The sequence below is a fragment of the Trachemys scripta genome, chromosome 2 (assembly GCF_013100865.1).
Source record: "Trachemys scripta elegans isolate TJP31775 chromosome 2, CAS_Tse_1.0, whole genome shotgun sequence".
Classification (NCBI taxonomy): Eukaryota; Metazoa; Chordata; order Testudines; family Emydidae; genus Trachemys; species Trachemys scripta.
Genome location: NC_048299.1, coordinates 210,615,107 through 210,631,564, shown reverse-complemented (window position 1 = coordinate 210,631,564; position 16,458 = coordinate 210,615,107). Strand labels below are relative to the sequence as shown.

Here is a 16,458-nt window from a genome sequence, read left to right as displayed (position 1 = left end):
CTTTCTTTCTCCCCCTTGCTTTATCACCTTCATTCCCAGCTTACATACCACACTGCTACAATCTGCTCACTACTTTCTCTGTATAAACTCACTCTCCTCCCTGTTGAGACCATTTGATTTATCTACCCAGTCCATACTTTCTCCATTTCCTTTCCTCATTTTTTGTTTCATACAATCCAATTTCTGGTTCTGCCCCCGCCCCAAACTCCAATCTCTGCCCCCCCGCCCTGTACAGCTGTTCTCCCCCCCCAACAATCACTTCATCAATTCTCAACCCCTCATTCCCCTAATTCACCAATTCTTAATCCTTGTCCACAAATGAATCAATTCTAGGCTCTTCCTCCCCCAGACAATTCAATTCTTGCCCCCTTTTCTAATCTAATACTTCAGTGCTCTGCCCCTGCCCTTCATTTCTCAGCCTCCCTTCAGTTCAGTGCCATACAAAATATCCCCCAACACATCAGTGCAATACATAATGCCCTCCTCCACCTCTCTGGAGCTCAGCTCATGTGCCAGTTCAATATAATTCCAACCCCCCACTTTCCCATTTCATTACAGTCTCTCTCCATCCTCTTCAGCTGTATCATTCTCAGTTCCCTTCTATCATTTCTTAGACCCCTCCCCATGCTCCACCAACTCATCAAATTTTGGCCTCCTCTCTCATGTGACAATTCATGTCTGGGATCTTCATACCTCTGAACAGTCATCTCCTTCACTGCTTTGTGGTTGCCCACTCTTAGCTTCTCCTAGGCTATGTCAGACACCACCTCGGCCCAGCACTAACTTCCTGAGGTATTGGAGGATATTGTGATAAGGAAGTTGCTTCTCTCTCGCTCCATGGCAACTGTCCTCTTGGCCCCAAGGCAGGCGAAGGGCTGGGGAAGAGGCGAGCCCCCTGCCAGTCAGGACGGAAAAGACTTTGTCAGCGCACCAGCCTTCTACCTTCTTAGCAGAAAGAAGGGTGACTGAAAAGGGTGACTGGGGAGGGAGGAAAGGAGCAGTGAGTGGGAAGGAGCAGGAGCATGAGAGGATGATGCGAGGGGTGGGAAGGCGCAGTAAGAAGCAGGACGACAGAGGGGGAGAGGCAGGACTCCAGAGGGAGGCACTGGTCTCTATTGATCAGTCTTTTATGCTGCGCAAATAGCTGTTTTAGCCAGTATTTCTTTGCAGATCCATCCTCTATGGACAAAAAAAATCAGCCCAAAGTAAGGGGAAGCAGCTCAAGAGGGCTAGGCACTGGATGATGCTTAATATGCGCATTTGGTTCACAATGTGTTATGCTCAATTGTGGCTTCTTTTCCCCATCTGCATCACACAGGACGCAAGACTGGAGCGGCTTAAAACATTTGTTTAAAATGAAAAATGGACTGACTAGCTAATGTGATACAAAATGTAACTAACACAGACAAAAAAAAAATCATGCAGGAAGCTGAGCGGACACTGAGTAAGCACAGCCTGCATTGCACCTTGGGTAGTCAGATGAAAATAAAAGGAGTTTGGGACCTTGGACCCCTGCATGAAGGGACAGCAGTTCCCAATGGACTCTGCTAGAGATAAAGTTCCAAATTCCTAGGCCAGAAAACATGTGTATCCAAGAGTAGGCCACCATCTGGACAATTTTCAAAGGAGTACCCTTAGTTTCTGACTCTCCCATAACACAAATGGGAAGCAGGAATCCGAATGCCTGTGGCTTTCTCTGTTGCAAACCACATGAACAGTTATGTTGTGGTTGCAATATAGACTGTCCATGCTAATCCCCACATGACCAATGCAGGGCAGTTATTCATAAAAAGACAAGGGAAGACTTTAATCTATAGATTATCTGGGCATTTGGCTAAAGTGATCCCAAAATACATAAAACTCTTCAGTTCCTGCTTCTGACTGGAACAATAGAGGCATTTTTTCCAAACCTTATGGGGTACAAACGATTTCTGCAATATGCTGGTTGTTCCTATCACTGTGGTAATCTCATTGTGCTCAAACACTCCACATAGAGCACCAATGCCTGTGTTTCAAATGAAATATGGACCTGCTAAGTAACAAGCCTCTGAAGTAAATTACCTTGCATAATGACAGGTTTCAGAGTAGCAGCCGTGTTAGTCTGTATCCGCAAAAAGAAGAACAGGAGTACTTGTGGCACCTTAGAGACTAACAAATTTATTAGAGCATAAGCTTTCGTGGACTACAGCCACTTCTTCGGATGGGCTGTAGTCCACGAAAGCTTATGCTCTAATAAATTTGTTAGTCTCTAAGGTGCCACAAGTACTCCTGTTCTTCTTTTTGAAGTAAATTAGAAGCACAGTAATAGATTTGTAGGCTGCTGAATGTACCCCAATGTACCATCCAGAAGCTTCTAGATATTTTCAGTCACATCACACAGGACTGCCCTAAGCAAGGTACCTACTTCCAGGGAATAAGAGGAGACTCAATTTGTGTTTGCAATTGGGATTGATTTATTGTTACCAGTCCAAATTTGGCCTTCCTTTGGGGAGGACGTGTGTGGAAAATTGAGAGGTGTGGTGCCAGGAGTGCCCAACTTGTAGTCAGAGGCTGTTTACTGTATTTGCTTCTCAAATTGCAATGGTCCAAATGTAGCCCATGAGGAAAAAATAGTAGAATGGATACCAGTGTGGAATTATACCTGGGGTATCACATGATGTCTATGTGCTTCGCATAATTCAGCAGCTCTAACAAATTTACCATGTAAAGCGATTGCCTTTGTTTGAGACCTGGGAGTTAAGGGCAAACCAGCTTTAGAGCTTAGCAGTTAGTGTTGACACAACCGTCAAGCCTCCAATCTACTGCTTCCTTTCTAGTATCTAGTCTCCTGAAACTATATGGTAACGAGTACAGGCTATCCCTGATGCTATGCCACTACATTCCATTCATATAGCCCCACCAAATATAACCAATTGCCTATTTAGCAACATCCAGTGTACGAGTGTGACTACTGCTGTGTATAATAAGTGCCATTTTGCAGTGGCTAGATGTGTAGTTGATTCCTCTGAAGATATGCTGTTATTTTACACAACAATCAAACGCATACACTCAATAGATTGAATTGTGGATTTGTTTTACCACAGGCTATTCCAAACCAGCACAAGCCTCATTGTTGCATCCCTATGTTATTTGCCTAATGCCTAGTTCCTGGGTGGAGGGGCCAGTATAGTAGCTAAGATGTTCACTTTGGGGGAGGGGGTGAAAGGAAAATTGCCTTTCACAGGACATGATTAGGCCTCTGAATAGTAGCAGCTTTAGAGCGCGCATACCCTACAACATACATGCAAAAGTGTTGCTTTTTTGGGAAAAAATAATTTCCGTTGTAAATTAGAATTTCTTTAGGCTAGTGATCATTAGAAAGCACCAGCAGATGACATGGGGCTGCAGAGAGATGTCCTCTTAAAACACTAAATGGAAAATGGTACCTTTCTATTCATTTGCAGTGCAAGATCTTGTGTGAATTGTATATACAGTGCAGCCATTAAAAGGGCAGCCTTTGGCAGTTAGTGGCTCAGTTTCTCTTCTTTAAAATGAGGACAATACTTTCTTTCTCCTGCTCTAGCATATCTTGTCTATATTGTAAGCTCTTTGGGGACATGGACTGTCTTATGTATCTGTACAGTTCCTAGCACAAGGGAAACACAATAGGACATCTAGATGCTAATTATTAAAAATAATTGCATTTTATTGAAGTAAACTAACTTGAAAATACCATGTTATAGGAATCATACACTGATTTGACTGGTGGTGAAGAGTTGAGCTTCTTTCCTCTAAGAAGTCAAGTGGCAGGGGGGAAATAATGGAACATTTCATCCCCATCAAGCAGTGAGAGGGAGGGGGTATGGGTAGAGGCAGGATGGGCTGCTTCAACCAGAGGCTATGGAGCTACTCAGCATGCAAGCAACCAGAATGGAGAGAAAGAAAGGAACTGCCTAGATCACTGCAGAAATCAGTGACATGTTTGAAGCATGAGGGAAGCTGGTGTGAAGGATTCTGTAATGTGGAGTCAGAATTTAAAAAAGCAATCAATTTTTGGTTGTGGGAAAGAAAGAGGTGAAGATCACTGAACCAGACAATGCTGCTTTCCTTTATTCCAGAAGAAAGCCCCACTCTAGCTTCAGGAAACAGACATGCTAATACCAAAACAAAGCACAAACATCAGTCTTGGTAAATTATTTTTAAAAATCCTTTTTAATGAAGAAATAATTCCATTCCAAAATATAGACACACAATTAAATAGTTTAATCACTTCAAAATATAACATGTCCCCAGTAGGTTCCAACACACACACACACAAAACAATACTTAACAGCAATACAAAAACCCCATACAATAGTTCTGTTACAATACCAATGAATAGTGGGAAATCTTTAGTGTCTCTACATCTGTCTCAAGTGGTGTCAAGTACAGTAGTTTAAAAATGTCTTACAGTTGTTAGCCTCAAGATGTAACTCTTCATACATTTTTGGTTCAAAGATAAAAATGCCCTTTCTTATCAGGACACAGTGGAGTGCTTGTTGTTCATGGCTCCTTCTGCTGAATTGAACCAATGTGGTTTGAACCTGCGGTTGCAATATTTACAAGGTCTATCTACAATAATTGCCAAGAACTAATAAGGATGGGAGAAGATGACTAAAAGTAAAGGCAGACACCTGTGCTAAATAATGATTCAACAATTTGGCTCATGCATATAAGAAAATACATATATCACAACAAAGGCCACACACCTTATTATGCAGGTTAGTTAACATTACTACTTACAGATAACCTATTCTCCTCCTCAACTTTCAACATTCGAGAACCCTATTTATCATCACATCCCTGTGTCCTGATTGCAAACTACTGAGTAGTCCTTCCCTCCAGTGACAGTCAACCACTCAGGGAGTTTTGACTGCTGTGGTTGGGCATTTGTAGTTAGAAAAGGCTAGTACTGGGGACCATTTCTGTAACTTTGTTTAATGACCATAAGTCACAACCAAAATAATATCTGACAAACAGTCAAAGACCAACTGTGCTAAAATGTAGCCAGCTTTACCACTGGGGAAAAAAAGAAACAGCTTAAATTAGAGATTTGGAGAGCCAACTAAAAAGTGCTTCATCTCAGAGCTCTAAAATAGAAGAGGTCACCTAGAACTCTGTTTGGGTTGCCTTGCTAACACCAGCCTGAGAGAAAACTGGTTGGTTTGTCAACATTTTTCATTGTATTAATCCTGGAGCCCTGGCAATGGATTTATACTATTGCACTTACTTTCAGCACGATGATGATGAGTACACAGACATGAGAGTTACGTAAGGTAGTTAATCTAGATGCCGTTAAACGTAACATAGGTTGTTGAATCAGTCAGCCATGGCACATAGTTGTGTGCTAGCTCACTTTGTCTGTGTTCAGGAAATGCTTGACTTGAATCCTGAGCTGACAGCACTGGCTGTAACTTCACTGTAGTAGTTTTCAGGGTTGAGTGCTAGGCACTAGTGGAAGGCTCACCCATTCCTGAGAAGAGGCTGTAGGAGACATATGCCATCATAGGTATGGTGCCTACCTTTTCAGGCTGGCCTATACCACAGAAGCAAAGACCAGTGATTGGGAGGAGTGGGGGGAAGCCTACGTGAAGATAGCTGGTTGCAGGAGTGTCAATTTGGGTATCTGAGACCAGGCTCAGATATACAAGGAGATGTGGGCAAGGGGTCTGTATAAGCAATAATACTGTATGAAAGTAAAAAAATAGCAGTAACTCTTTCATACAGATATACATTATCTAACACTCAATCTCAATGAAACAGCCATGCGACTAAAGATCGCGTACAGACATACAGCGAGTGCGTTTATTGGGACAAGCTATGGAGCAATCCAGGACACATCCTAAAATGTTACCATGAAAGAAAGGTTAGACAGACATGCTTTAACTTCTTTTACATCAGTACCTCATCATTCACTGAAGACAGACCGTGCCAGGTGTGGCCTATCTGTATGAAAACCTAGAATTTTCAGGGCTGCTAGACAGTGTCACTTCACTCCTAAGTAATGTCCTATGTGAGATATTACCAGCTATTTCACTTCAAACTCTGGTCAAAACTACATTTAGGATAATAGTAAGGGCAAGGCAAGCACTGTACAACTAACATTTTCAATTTGTTATCCTGCATGATCGAAAAGGCCCACTTTCTCTCATAATTCTCCCCCGGGTAAGATAAAAAGTTAAGAGTTACTAGCAGAGACAATACTCTAGTTCTGTAACCTTATGCCTGTTCTTTCAAAAACAACAACTCTGTTTTCCTTGTGCATTTCACTGATTTCTAAATCTCCATTCAGCTCCGAGAGTCTCACTACACATTTCCAAGAACGCATGCAGAACATCTGGTGGCTGGCTAAGGCAATACACATTTGGAAATGAAAAGAAACAATTGAAAGCGCACTTTAAGCCTATATATTTAAAGCTGAAGGCCTCAAAAATAACATGATGGGGAGGGGAAAATATGGAAAGAGCCGATTTGTTGAACACATGTTTACTAAAGCTAAAACATCAATGAAACAATACCATGGAAGATTATACATAACTTCAGTCAGTTTAGGGATCTTATGGCACCTGTGGTTTATAAACAGCTTTAGTAACGAGTATTTCAAAACATAGTTCACAGTTTTAAGAAGATCTGTGCTGATTTAAAAACTAGAGATTCTATATAATTTGAATGTTGCCTTTTGTATATGATATCTATTTGGAAAAAAAATATTTACACTAACTTCTATGGCTGATTTGTTAGATTACTTTGAAAGAAAACATTCCTAAGTTACACGTTAGCCCTAAATTAGAGGGGTTTTTTAGTGCATTTTGTACAAGTCTTTTATGTAAAAGACTTTTAAACAAATTGCAAACATAGTCTGGTACTTTGCTTTTGGGCTACTAAATATATACACTCAGGAGTATAATCATTCAGTGTTAAATGCATAATTGTAGCTTTTTTATTTCTTCTGTGAAAGAAAAATGTACAGTGTATAGTAAACTGTTCTACCAAAATCCTGAAGTATTCAGAAATCAAATTGAAATCTATAAACAGTATTAATATTGTCATTGTAAACTGAATAGGTTCAACATTGTGTGCAAAGGGTTTACATGTTTTGTTGATACTGCTATTATTTGTAACAGCAGCACACATTTCAGCCTGCTTTCTTCATCGGTAATGAGCCATGTTACAGAAGATGTAGCTAATATAAGTTAGCTTTAAACAAAAGTCTTTTTTCTCAAAACACACACCTACAAACTACAACTCTTAGAACAAAAGTACTGTGCTACAGTCCTCGGAAATTAGTTAGTCATTTGATTTTTTTGTCAAGAGATGCTGCACTTGTTGGTTCCATTCTTCTGTGAAGTTTGCAGCCAGGTTTTCTTCGTCATCAGTTCGAATGCAGCTCTCCTCATCGTCAGTTCTTACATAGCTTTCGTTGTCTGTCTGACTGCAGCTTGCCTGCTAAACAATGTTTAGGAGAACTTTTAAAAGGGAAAGTTGTCTGAAAACACATACATGCAAACATTTCAAACAAACTCATCACATGCTGCATTATCAAGAAAACAAAAAGCCACCCAATTCTCTTGGTTACAACTTAGGTATTAAAGGTGAAACCCACTAGATCTATGTAAACCTCAACTATTCAAGGTCTATGCAGGTGAAATTACAGAGGAGTTGGAATCCACTCCCACAAAACAGGGACAGAATTTAGGACTGCTCTGCACTCTTCCAGCTCTGGTGGATATGAGTAGTGGCCTGAAACCTTCTGCGCTATTTATACAGGGTACTGGGGCAATAGTAATGGCATAAACACAGATCTCTTGATGCTCCCATTTCCTGCTCCAAGGTATAACCCTCCATGCTGGCTGGGCTGGTGTGTAGATAATTTCTACTGTGCGCAGAAGGTGCAAATACTCATGTGTGCAGCCACTCGGCTAGCAGCACCTCCCTTGACAGCCCCCACATGGGAATTTAAGCAGGGTGGAGAACATTGCACTGGACCTACACACTCAGGTGAATTTCATCTTATGGGTGTAAAAGTTGATCTGCAGAGAATGTAGCTAGCTCAAAAATAATGCTGGATTGTACCTCTCTTAAGCAGGAGACTTAATGAGTGCGTTCATATCCTGCACAATCAATGGCATCCTGTGTTTCTAGAATTGGATGCTTCCAATTGTTATTCAGTGATGGAAAACTTTTGATGTTCCAAGGTGTATCTGAGGAACTAGTTTTGGGCAACACAGGGAACACGTTCTTTTGATATATTCTTTCTGGGGAGCATAGTTCTCTCCTCCTCGTTATACCTCCCCACTTCAAAGTTTAAGGGATTATGGTTTATCTTATCCTCTTTCCCTGAAATATTTAGTGCAGTCAAATTACCTGCAGTATGGGACGGCAATGTATGGCCAATGGATCCTTTTCTATTATATCAGGCTAAAACTTGGAGTGGAAGAGGGCAGTTATCTGAATTTGTTTAAACCTCAAAGATTCAATTTGCAGTTTAGGTTGGTTCTTATTTAGGTAATTTTAAGGATATATAAATATAGCTACAGCTCATAGTTTTTGATGGCATCATTATACTCCACAAGAGCAAAGTATGAGTGATGCCTGAGGCAGCCAGAACATTAAGATCCATTTATAGCATTGTATATAATTCAGTTTTTTTTAATTTACTGTACACACTCTATGTCTTAGGTGAATATTTGTGGGTGTGAGGAGGGGTTATTATAGATTTCCAGGATGCTTCTTTTTGTTCCAGACCTGGCACTGGGATGAAGAGATGGTTGTATACAAGAAATGAGTGCCACTGAATTACAGAATTATAAATACATTGAAGGGTTCTACTAATGACATAATCAATCACAAGTTGAAGCTCAAGTGATTAGTAATCGCGGAGTCCCCTTCCCCCCCCCAGTATTTATAACTTCAACCACAGTTTATTTCCTGTTGTAATAGAATTTAATGATTAAAATATCCTAGTATTCATGCAACATTAAAGTTGAAAAATCATGCACTGAAAGTTAAGGTCGCTCCTCCAAAGTTAATTTGGCCACATTGCACATCTGACATTTTTATGTTATATACTACTAATAAAGAATAATACATTAAGAGTCAGATTAAAGAGAAAAAGAAAATATTACACACGTGGTCTGTAGCTCAGTTAATATAGCAGGATGGGAATAACCTAACTTTTGAAATTTATTACATAGTGAGAGCTTGATTCTTTTTCAAACTTAATGTTCCATGTAATGCTATTTTTATATTTAATGTGCCTTTTTAGAATAATATATAAGCCTTGAACTATTTGGCTTTGGGATCCTACAAATTTTGCCAGCAGAACACGTAAGTAAAGCTAAACGCAATTTTTTTTGGCAAGTATTAAATTTGTTGAGAGAGTTACATTTTTCAGGGCCCCGAAACTATTTGCAAGTTCGGGTCAAATTTGACATAGTTCTGGCTGAAAAAAATCTGAAAACAAACATTTCACAAATGTCAAAATGAACCGTTCTGACTTTTTTTCCCCTTCAAATCAACATTTCCTTTGGCAATGTCATTTATGTTGATTCAAATCAACGATTGAAATGTTTTATTTAATTGGTTTTTTGTTTTTCTTTGTTTTGATGAGAAAAACTAAATTTTTCAGTTTGGTTCAAAGCAACCATCCCCTCCTCCCACTCCCATCCCCTCCCCCGGTTCAGGCACCAAACCAAAAAAATAAATTATTTGCTCAGCTCTACATGTAAGTTTATTGGTTCGGTTCTGGACCCATGCTTAAGACTCCTTAGCGCAGTGGCACTCTCACCCATAGACAAGTGTGGCAGACACACTTAAAAATGCACAAAGAGAGAAGTCTCCTAATCTTGGTGGCTTTAAATAGAGCTGATTTAATTGTACACATCCTTCAATGATTTTTTTTTCTTCATAGGATTCATAGATTCTAAGGCCAGAAGGGACCATTGAGATTGTCTACTCTGACCTCCTGTATAACCCCAGCCATAGGACTTCGCTGAATTAATTCCTGTTTGAACTACAACATATTTTTAGAGAAACATCCGATCTTGATTTCAAATGGCGAATCCACCACAATCCTTAGTAAATTGTGCCAATGGCTAATTATCCTTTGTTAAAAATTTGTGCCTTAGGTCCAGTCTGAATTTGTGTAGCTTCAACTTCAAGCCATCAGATGTTATTATGCCTTTATCTACTAGACTGAAGATCTCTCTATTATCAAATTTCTGTTCCTCGGGTAGGCACTTATAGACCGTGATCAAGTTACCCTTTAACCGTCTCTTTGATAACCTTAATAGACTGACTCTTTCAGTCTATCACTGTCACTGTACCTATTAAGTTTGTGGATCTAAAGCTACTTGGCTTGTGGAGCTTACAAGCTCTATTGAGTTCCAGTGAAGTACGGTGTCCTAAACAAATATACTGTTAATCAAAACATCATTACAATGCATCTGAAAAAAATTTATACAAAACAATCTAGTGTGCGTGTGTGATGTTTCTGACTTTAAACATTCATAAAATAAAACTACCGAACTTTCTTCCCACTTATCTTGCTTTAAAGTCTCACAGAGATCTAAAAGCAAGACATGTTTTGTCATTTCTAGCTTCACTCCTTTTTTGAGTTGAGTGTAATGTGCCTGGATGGAACATATGGGCAAATTGTTCCTTTCACATTCATAATTTAGGGCCTGATTTAAGCCCACTGAAGTCAAAGGAAAATACTCCCACTGACATCAATGGGTATTGGATTTGGCTCTCAACTATAGCAGAGAAGGAAAATGCAAATAAAAATAATTTAAAGTGAGACTTAATAAAGAATCCCCTTCTCCCTGTACTCTCCTACATGCTAGTACCTTAAGCATGGCTTTCAGGAGCTTTACACATCTTACAATTGTTTTAAAAACAATAAGCATTAATTGAAAAATGAACTGGATGTGCCATGGCATCACCAACAAAGATATTGCTTTAAAAAGTACAATAAGTTGAAGTTCACATGGGACCACACTCATGCCACAAGTTACCCCTCTTTAATATATCACACCTGCATTCAGTAGTGGCCTGCTTCTGTTCCCACTGATGTCATTGGCAAAAGTCCCCTGGCAGCTATGGGAACCAGATTAAGCCTAAACTCTATTTTAAGTAAAATAACTTAAAAATTTTTATGCTCAGACAATTTAAAGTTTATTTTTAGTTTCATCTAGTGAAAGCTGAAACCACTTTTCACCTTGCGCTTAGACAGTGTTAGTCTATTGCTCCATTAATTTATAAATTTTTCATATATATATATGAAAAATAATCGGCAGTTATTTTAATATGAAAAACTTAAATTGAAAACATGATTACATTATATTTTATATGTTACAAGAACCCACTTGCTCTCTTGAGACTGCATTTGTTATATTTATACCAGATGTTTTCAGGATCACTTCCAGAGACTTTCCTGTAGCATTATTCCAAAATGCAAATAGGATATAATAATTTTAAATAATAATGATGAAGTATATAGCTTAATAAATCAGGAAACAAATGGAGTTCTGTGACAGTCTGTCAATCATATAATTGTATTCATGTCTATATTGCACTGGTCTGACTTGCCCGCTCATTCTTCTTAATAAACTTCATTTTATAAGAGCAGTTCCAGGGGATTATTGTTTTGGGGTAGGAAAAATCACTTGGCCTTCCAACTAACACCTGTGCAATACAATGCTGATAGTATTTCTATACAGAATTTGTTGGCTAATACGATCTCTAAAAATAACTGCTTTTTATAGTCAACAGCAGGGGTTCCCAAGAAATAGAAATGCAGATCTGCTATAGTTACGCAGTTGGCAGGACTCAAGATAGTGCTTTAACCACTGCAGCCTGTATACATTGTTTGGGGTTTCTCTTTCCAAAGTGATGAAATATTAATAACAAATAAAGTACAAAGGATACATTGTTTTTCCCTGAAGTAAATGGGCTTGAGTACTATGGATTCTATCCACTATTTGAGGGGGCTATTTTAGATTGTATCACACAATCCTGTGCAGATGTGGCATCAATGAAACAGAGTTTGCTGTTTTAGGATAAAAGTATAGGGTGAAATCCTGACTCCAGTGAAGTCAGCGGTAGTTTTGCCATCGCCTTCAATGAGGCCAAGTTTTCCCTCAGAGGATGGAATTTTCTAAATGCTCAGTGTTGGCCTAACTGCTCCCGCTGAGGTCAACAGGTGTTTTACTGTAGACTGCAATAGAAGTAGAGTTAAGTCAACACAGAGTGCTTTCAAAAGTCCCACCCATAATGTGCTGCACTAACTTCAAATGTTTCGGAAAAGATCCAAGAGATGAGTTGCTAACTGAACCTTCCGAGCCCACCAACCAGGGTGGGGATGCACATTTTCAGATAATCTGTACTTTTGTGTAACTTGGCTTTTCTTACAACAGTATCTTAGCCTTGGTGTTTCTAGCTGGAAGCAGAAAGTGCAGAGGTTTGCTAAAGTTAAAATATTAAAAGAAGTTACCTGAACTTTTTAAAACAAACAAATAAATAATTAAAAAAATTAAAAAAGTTTTACCTGAATTTGGAAAATCCGATAATGTCTTACTTTAGCAGCATGTTTCACCCACTATCATTTTAATTTATAATAATGTATATAAAAGCATATGCTACATGAACATTTGAACTCCCTATACTTCTATAGACATTCATTATTGCAGTGTGATCTGTTTTCATATTCTAGTAACTTGACTGGTAACTAACAATTCTAGTATGTTGAAAAAAGAAAATGTGTTTCTATAGCTGCTCACTTTCCAGGCACATACCAAGGCTGCTGAGGAGGTGAGTATAACCTGATGGGGGTATGTAAAAGGAAAATAGGAAAATGTGTTGTGGTGTATATTTATTTCAGTGTTGTGATATTTTGTGGGATTGCTGTTTGTTTTTTGTCCCACTGATGGCTTTCAACACTAGTATTTGAGAGAGGGCTTAAAAAAAAAATAGCAGCTTTAAATTCCCATCCCTCAAAGTGCTTTACAAACAAAGGCCCAAATTCTAGCAGTTACAGGGATATCACTCCTAATAAACTCACTGGGAATTGCACACCAGTAGCTGAGGGCCAAATTTTGCCATCAAACTGATATAAACAAGAAGTACTTTGCCAATTAGTAAAATGCAGCCTCCTCTCGGATGAAACATGGCAGCCACTTAACAGTTTACATCAACACTACTTGGAACAGAAAGAGAAGATGATACCATATACATTTGAAACTCTAGATGGGATTTAAATAGTGAAAATCTATTTCATCGTGTTAGAATTTGTCTAGGAAGCCTAGTTTCATAACAAACTCCTGCTAGAGGTGGCATGGTCACTGGTTTTACTTCTCATCTGCAAATGGCTCCACCAGCAAGGCAAAGTGCTCCTTAATGCCATACTGGAGCACTGGCTAAGCTCAAAAGTGATAAACTGTACTTCATTGGCGATGATGGGTACTTAGTGATAGCTGTGGGTAATGGCATTTGATACATGAGTACTAACTATCCATCTTAAGCACTTATATGGCACCATAGGTGCCAATTCCACGGGTGCTCCAGGCTGGTGCACCCATGGAAAAAAATAGCGGGTGCTCAGGACCCACCGGTGGGTCCCTCCTCCGCTCCCCCCAGGGCCTCCCGCCTACTGGAGATCAGGTGTTCAGTGGTGTGCAGGAGGCACTGGGGGGGGGGGAAGGGGAAGAGGAGGAGCAGGGGCAGAAAGAGGCAGAGCAAGGGCGGGGCTGGGCAACGTGTCAGGGGAGACATCCCCAGATGCCGGGGAGTGAAAGGTATGGGGGGGGGGGGGGAAGAGGGACCAGGAGCAAAAGTGGCGGGATCAGCGCCTTCTGGCTGCTGGGACACTGCTTGGGAGTGTGGCAGGCTGGTGGCTGGCTGAGAGAGCCTGGCTGGGGAGGCAGTTTCCGCTCCCCGCCCAGGCTCAGGTGCTAGGAACCAGGGTGAGCGAGCCGGAGCCCCCACAACCCCTGGGACGTTTCCGGCTTGTTCAGCCGCAGTCCCCGGCAGCCGAGCCTGGGCAGGGAGTGGAAGCTGCCTCCCCAGCCAGGCTCTCTCAGCCAGCTGCTGGGCTGCAGAGCAGTGATCGGGAGGGGCTGGTGTTAGAAGCGGCTCTCTCCCACTCCCCACCGCGGCTCCCTCATGCCAAGAAGAGTGCCAGAACGACCTGGGGGGCCAGACACAGGTAACATGCGGCGGGGACAGCATGGTGGCCCTGGGCTGGCGTGGGGAGGGGAACATGTGACTGGTCACATGACCTCCCCTTTAGATAGTGCCCCCTCAGTATGGGGAGGTACCAGTTGTCTATGGTGGGGCGCGCTCGAGAGAGGGGGCAGAACAGGGTGGGAAGAGGCGGGGCCTTGGGGGAAGGGGTGGGGTCAGGGTGGGGCACCACCCTCCCCGGGACATCAGAAAGTTGGCACCTGTGTATGGTACCTATTCCTGAAATATCTCACAATTTGTAATGCATTTATCTACACAACACCCCAGTGAGTCAGGGAAGTACACAGGGGGAACTGAGGCACAGAGCAGGGAATTGAACCTGTCTCCTGAATTCCAAACTAGCGTCCTAAACACTGGATCATTCTCTCTCTCTCATGGCCACTTAATCATTGTCATTGATAGCTAAGAAGACCATTTGCCCTCCTGCGTAACAGAGTAAGGTAATAAAATAAAAATGTGTGTGGGGATGATCCTCAGGACTTTGACCAAACTTTTGATGGCTTATGAAGCATGGATTAGAGATAATTCATGCTTGGATGTCTGGAAATAAGCAAGGGAGGAAACAGCATCATCATGCGTGCACATGAAGTAGAAGGCGCAGTGTATCTGAATTACAAGTTACCAGTTGAAAAGATTCTCCTATATTAAGGTAATACTTACATGAGAGGAGAGTGATAGAAGGATATTGCACTCAACCTTGCAAACTGACCTGTAGATAACAAAGGACATAAAACAAGAAGATGACAAGTTAAGCCAGTGAGCAGCCAGGCCAGTGTATTATTTGGAATAAAGCCATGCACAAGAGAGGAAATAAGAGAGAAAATAATGGGGACAGGAAATAAGATTAAGGAAAACTGTCTCGTACCATACATTCAGCAAGAAACTATAAGACCATATCTGCTAACTGACATGGGAGGGTAAGCGCTGTTAGCGTTTAGGTTTGTGCATTAAATGTGTTCCTCCTGATAACACTGGCTATTTGCTACATGCTTAAGAGGAAGCGGAAAAAGAGGAGGCTTTTGAGGCTTCTTGTCACAGACTCTCTCATGTACCATGCATTTTGCTGCTGCCACATAGCAGAAAAGCACTCTCTTTGCTGACAATCTGGTTTCATTCTAGTGTCTCAGAGTTTCATTTGCAAAAGCTTGCTTGAAGGTCACACAGACCAAAAACACTGGGTACTGTGCCATCATCTCCTATGCAATAATAAATCTACATGTCCATCTAAAAAAGACGGTTACTCACCGTTGTAACTGTTGTTCTTCGAGATGTGTTGCTCATATCCATTCCATTAGGTGTGCGCGCGCCGCGTGCACGATCGTCGGAAGATTTTCTACCCTAGCAACACCGGCGGGTCGGCTGTGGAACCCCCTAGAGTGGCGCCTTCATGGCGCTGAATATATACCCCAGCCGACCCGGCGCCCCCTCAGTTCCTTCTTGCCGGCTACTCCGACAGTGGGGACGGGGGGCGGGTTTGGAATGGATATGAGCAACACATCTCGAAGAACAACAGTTACAACGGTGAGTAACCGTCTTTTCTTCTTCGAGTGCTTGCTCATATCCATTCCATTAGGTGACTCCCAAGCCCAACTTAGGTGGTGGGGTCGGAGTGAGACATTGCTGTGTGCAAAACTGCTGACCCGAATGCAGCATCGTCTCTGGACTGCTGCACTAGTGCATAGTGAGCTGTAAACGTGTGGACTGATGACCAAACCGCCGCTCTACAAATGTCCTGGATCGGAACTTGCGCCAGGAAAGCCGTCGAGGAAGCTTGGGCCCTCGTGGAGTGAGCGGTGAGGTGCGGTGCTGAGACACCTGCCAGGTCATAGCAAGTCCGGATGCAAGACGTAATCCAGAAGGATAGGCGTTGTGAGGAGACCGGTGAGCCTTTCATTCGGTCGGCCACTGCAACGAAGAGTTGCGTCGTCTTTCTAAAGTGCTTTGTGCGGTCAATATAGAAGGCCAGGGCCCTTCGTACGTCCAGGGAATGCAAACGTTGATCCTGGCGAGTGGCATGTGGTTTGGGATAAAAGACCGGGAGAAATATGTCCTGGTTGATATGAAATGGAGAAACCACCTTAGGGAGAAAGGCAGGATGTGGACGAAGCTGCACTTTATCCTTATGGAAAACTGTATAAGGGGGCTCGGATGTAAGCGCCCTGAGTTCAGAAACGCGCCTTGCTGAGGTGATGGCTACGA

The 16,458-nt window shown here is 41.6% G+C and overlaps 1 protein-coding gene across 29 annotated transcripts in view; it reads right to left on the bottom strand.

The window, feature by feature from the left end:
• Positions 1–4,172: 4,172 nt before the first annotated feature.
• Positions 4,173–16,458, bottom strand: part of DTNA (dystrobrevin alpha) — a 280,088-nt gene continuing 267,802 nt past the window's right edge. For 18 of the 29 annotated variants that reach the window (XM_034762854.1, XM_034762857.1, XM_034762855.1 and 15 more), the window contains one exon: positions 4,173–7,464. In XM_034762854.1, the coding sequence (XP_034618745.1) occupies positions 7,306–7,464 (159 nt within the window). In that variant the 3' untranslated portion in view covers positions 4,173–7,305. Of the gene's footprint in view, positions 7,465–14,919; positions 14,969–16,458 lie in introns of all 29 variants that reach the window. The other 11 variants (XM_034762865.1, XM_034762867.1, XM_034762876.1 and 8 more) reach the window with 2 other exon arrangements.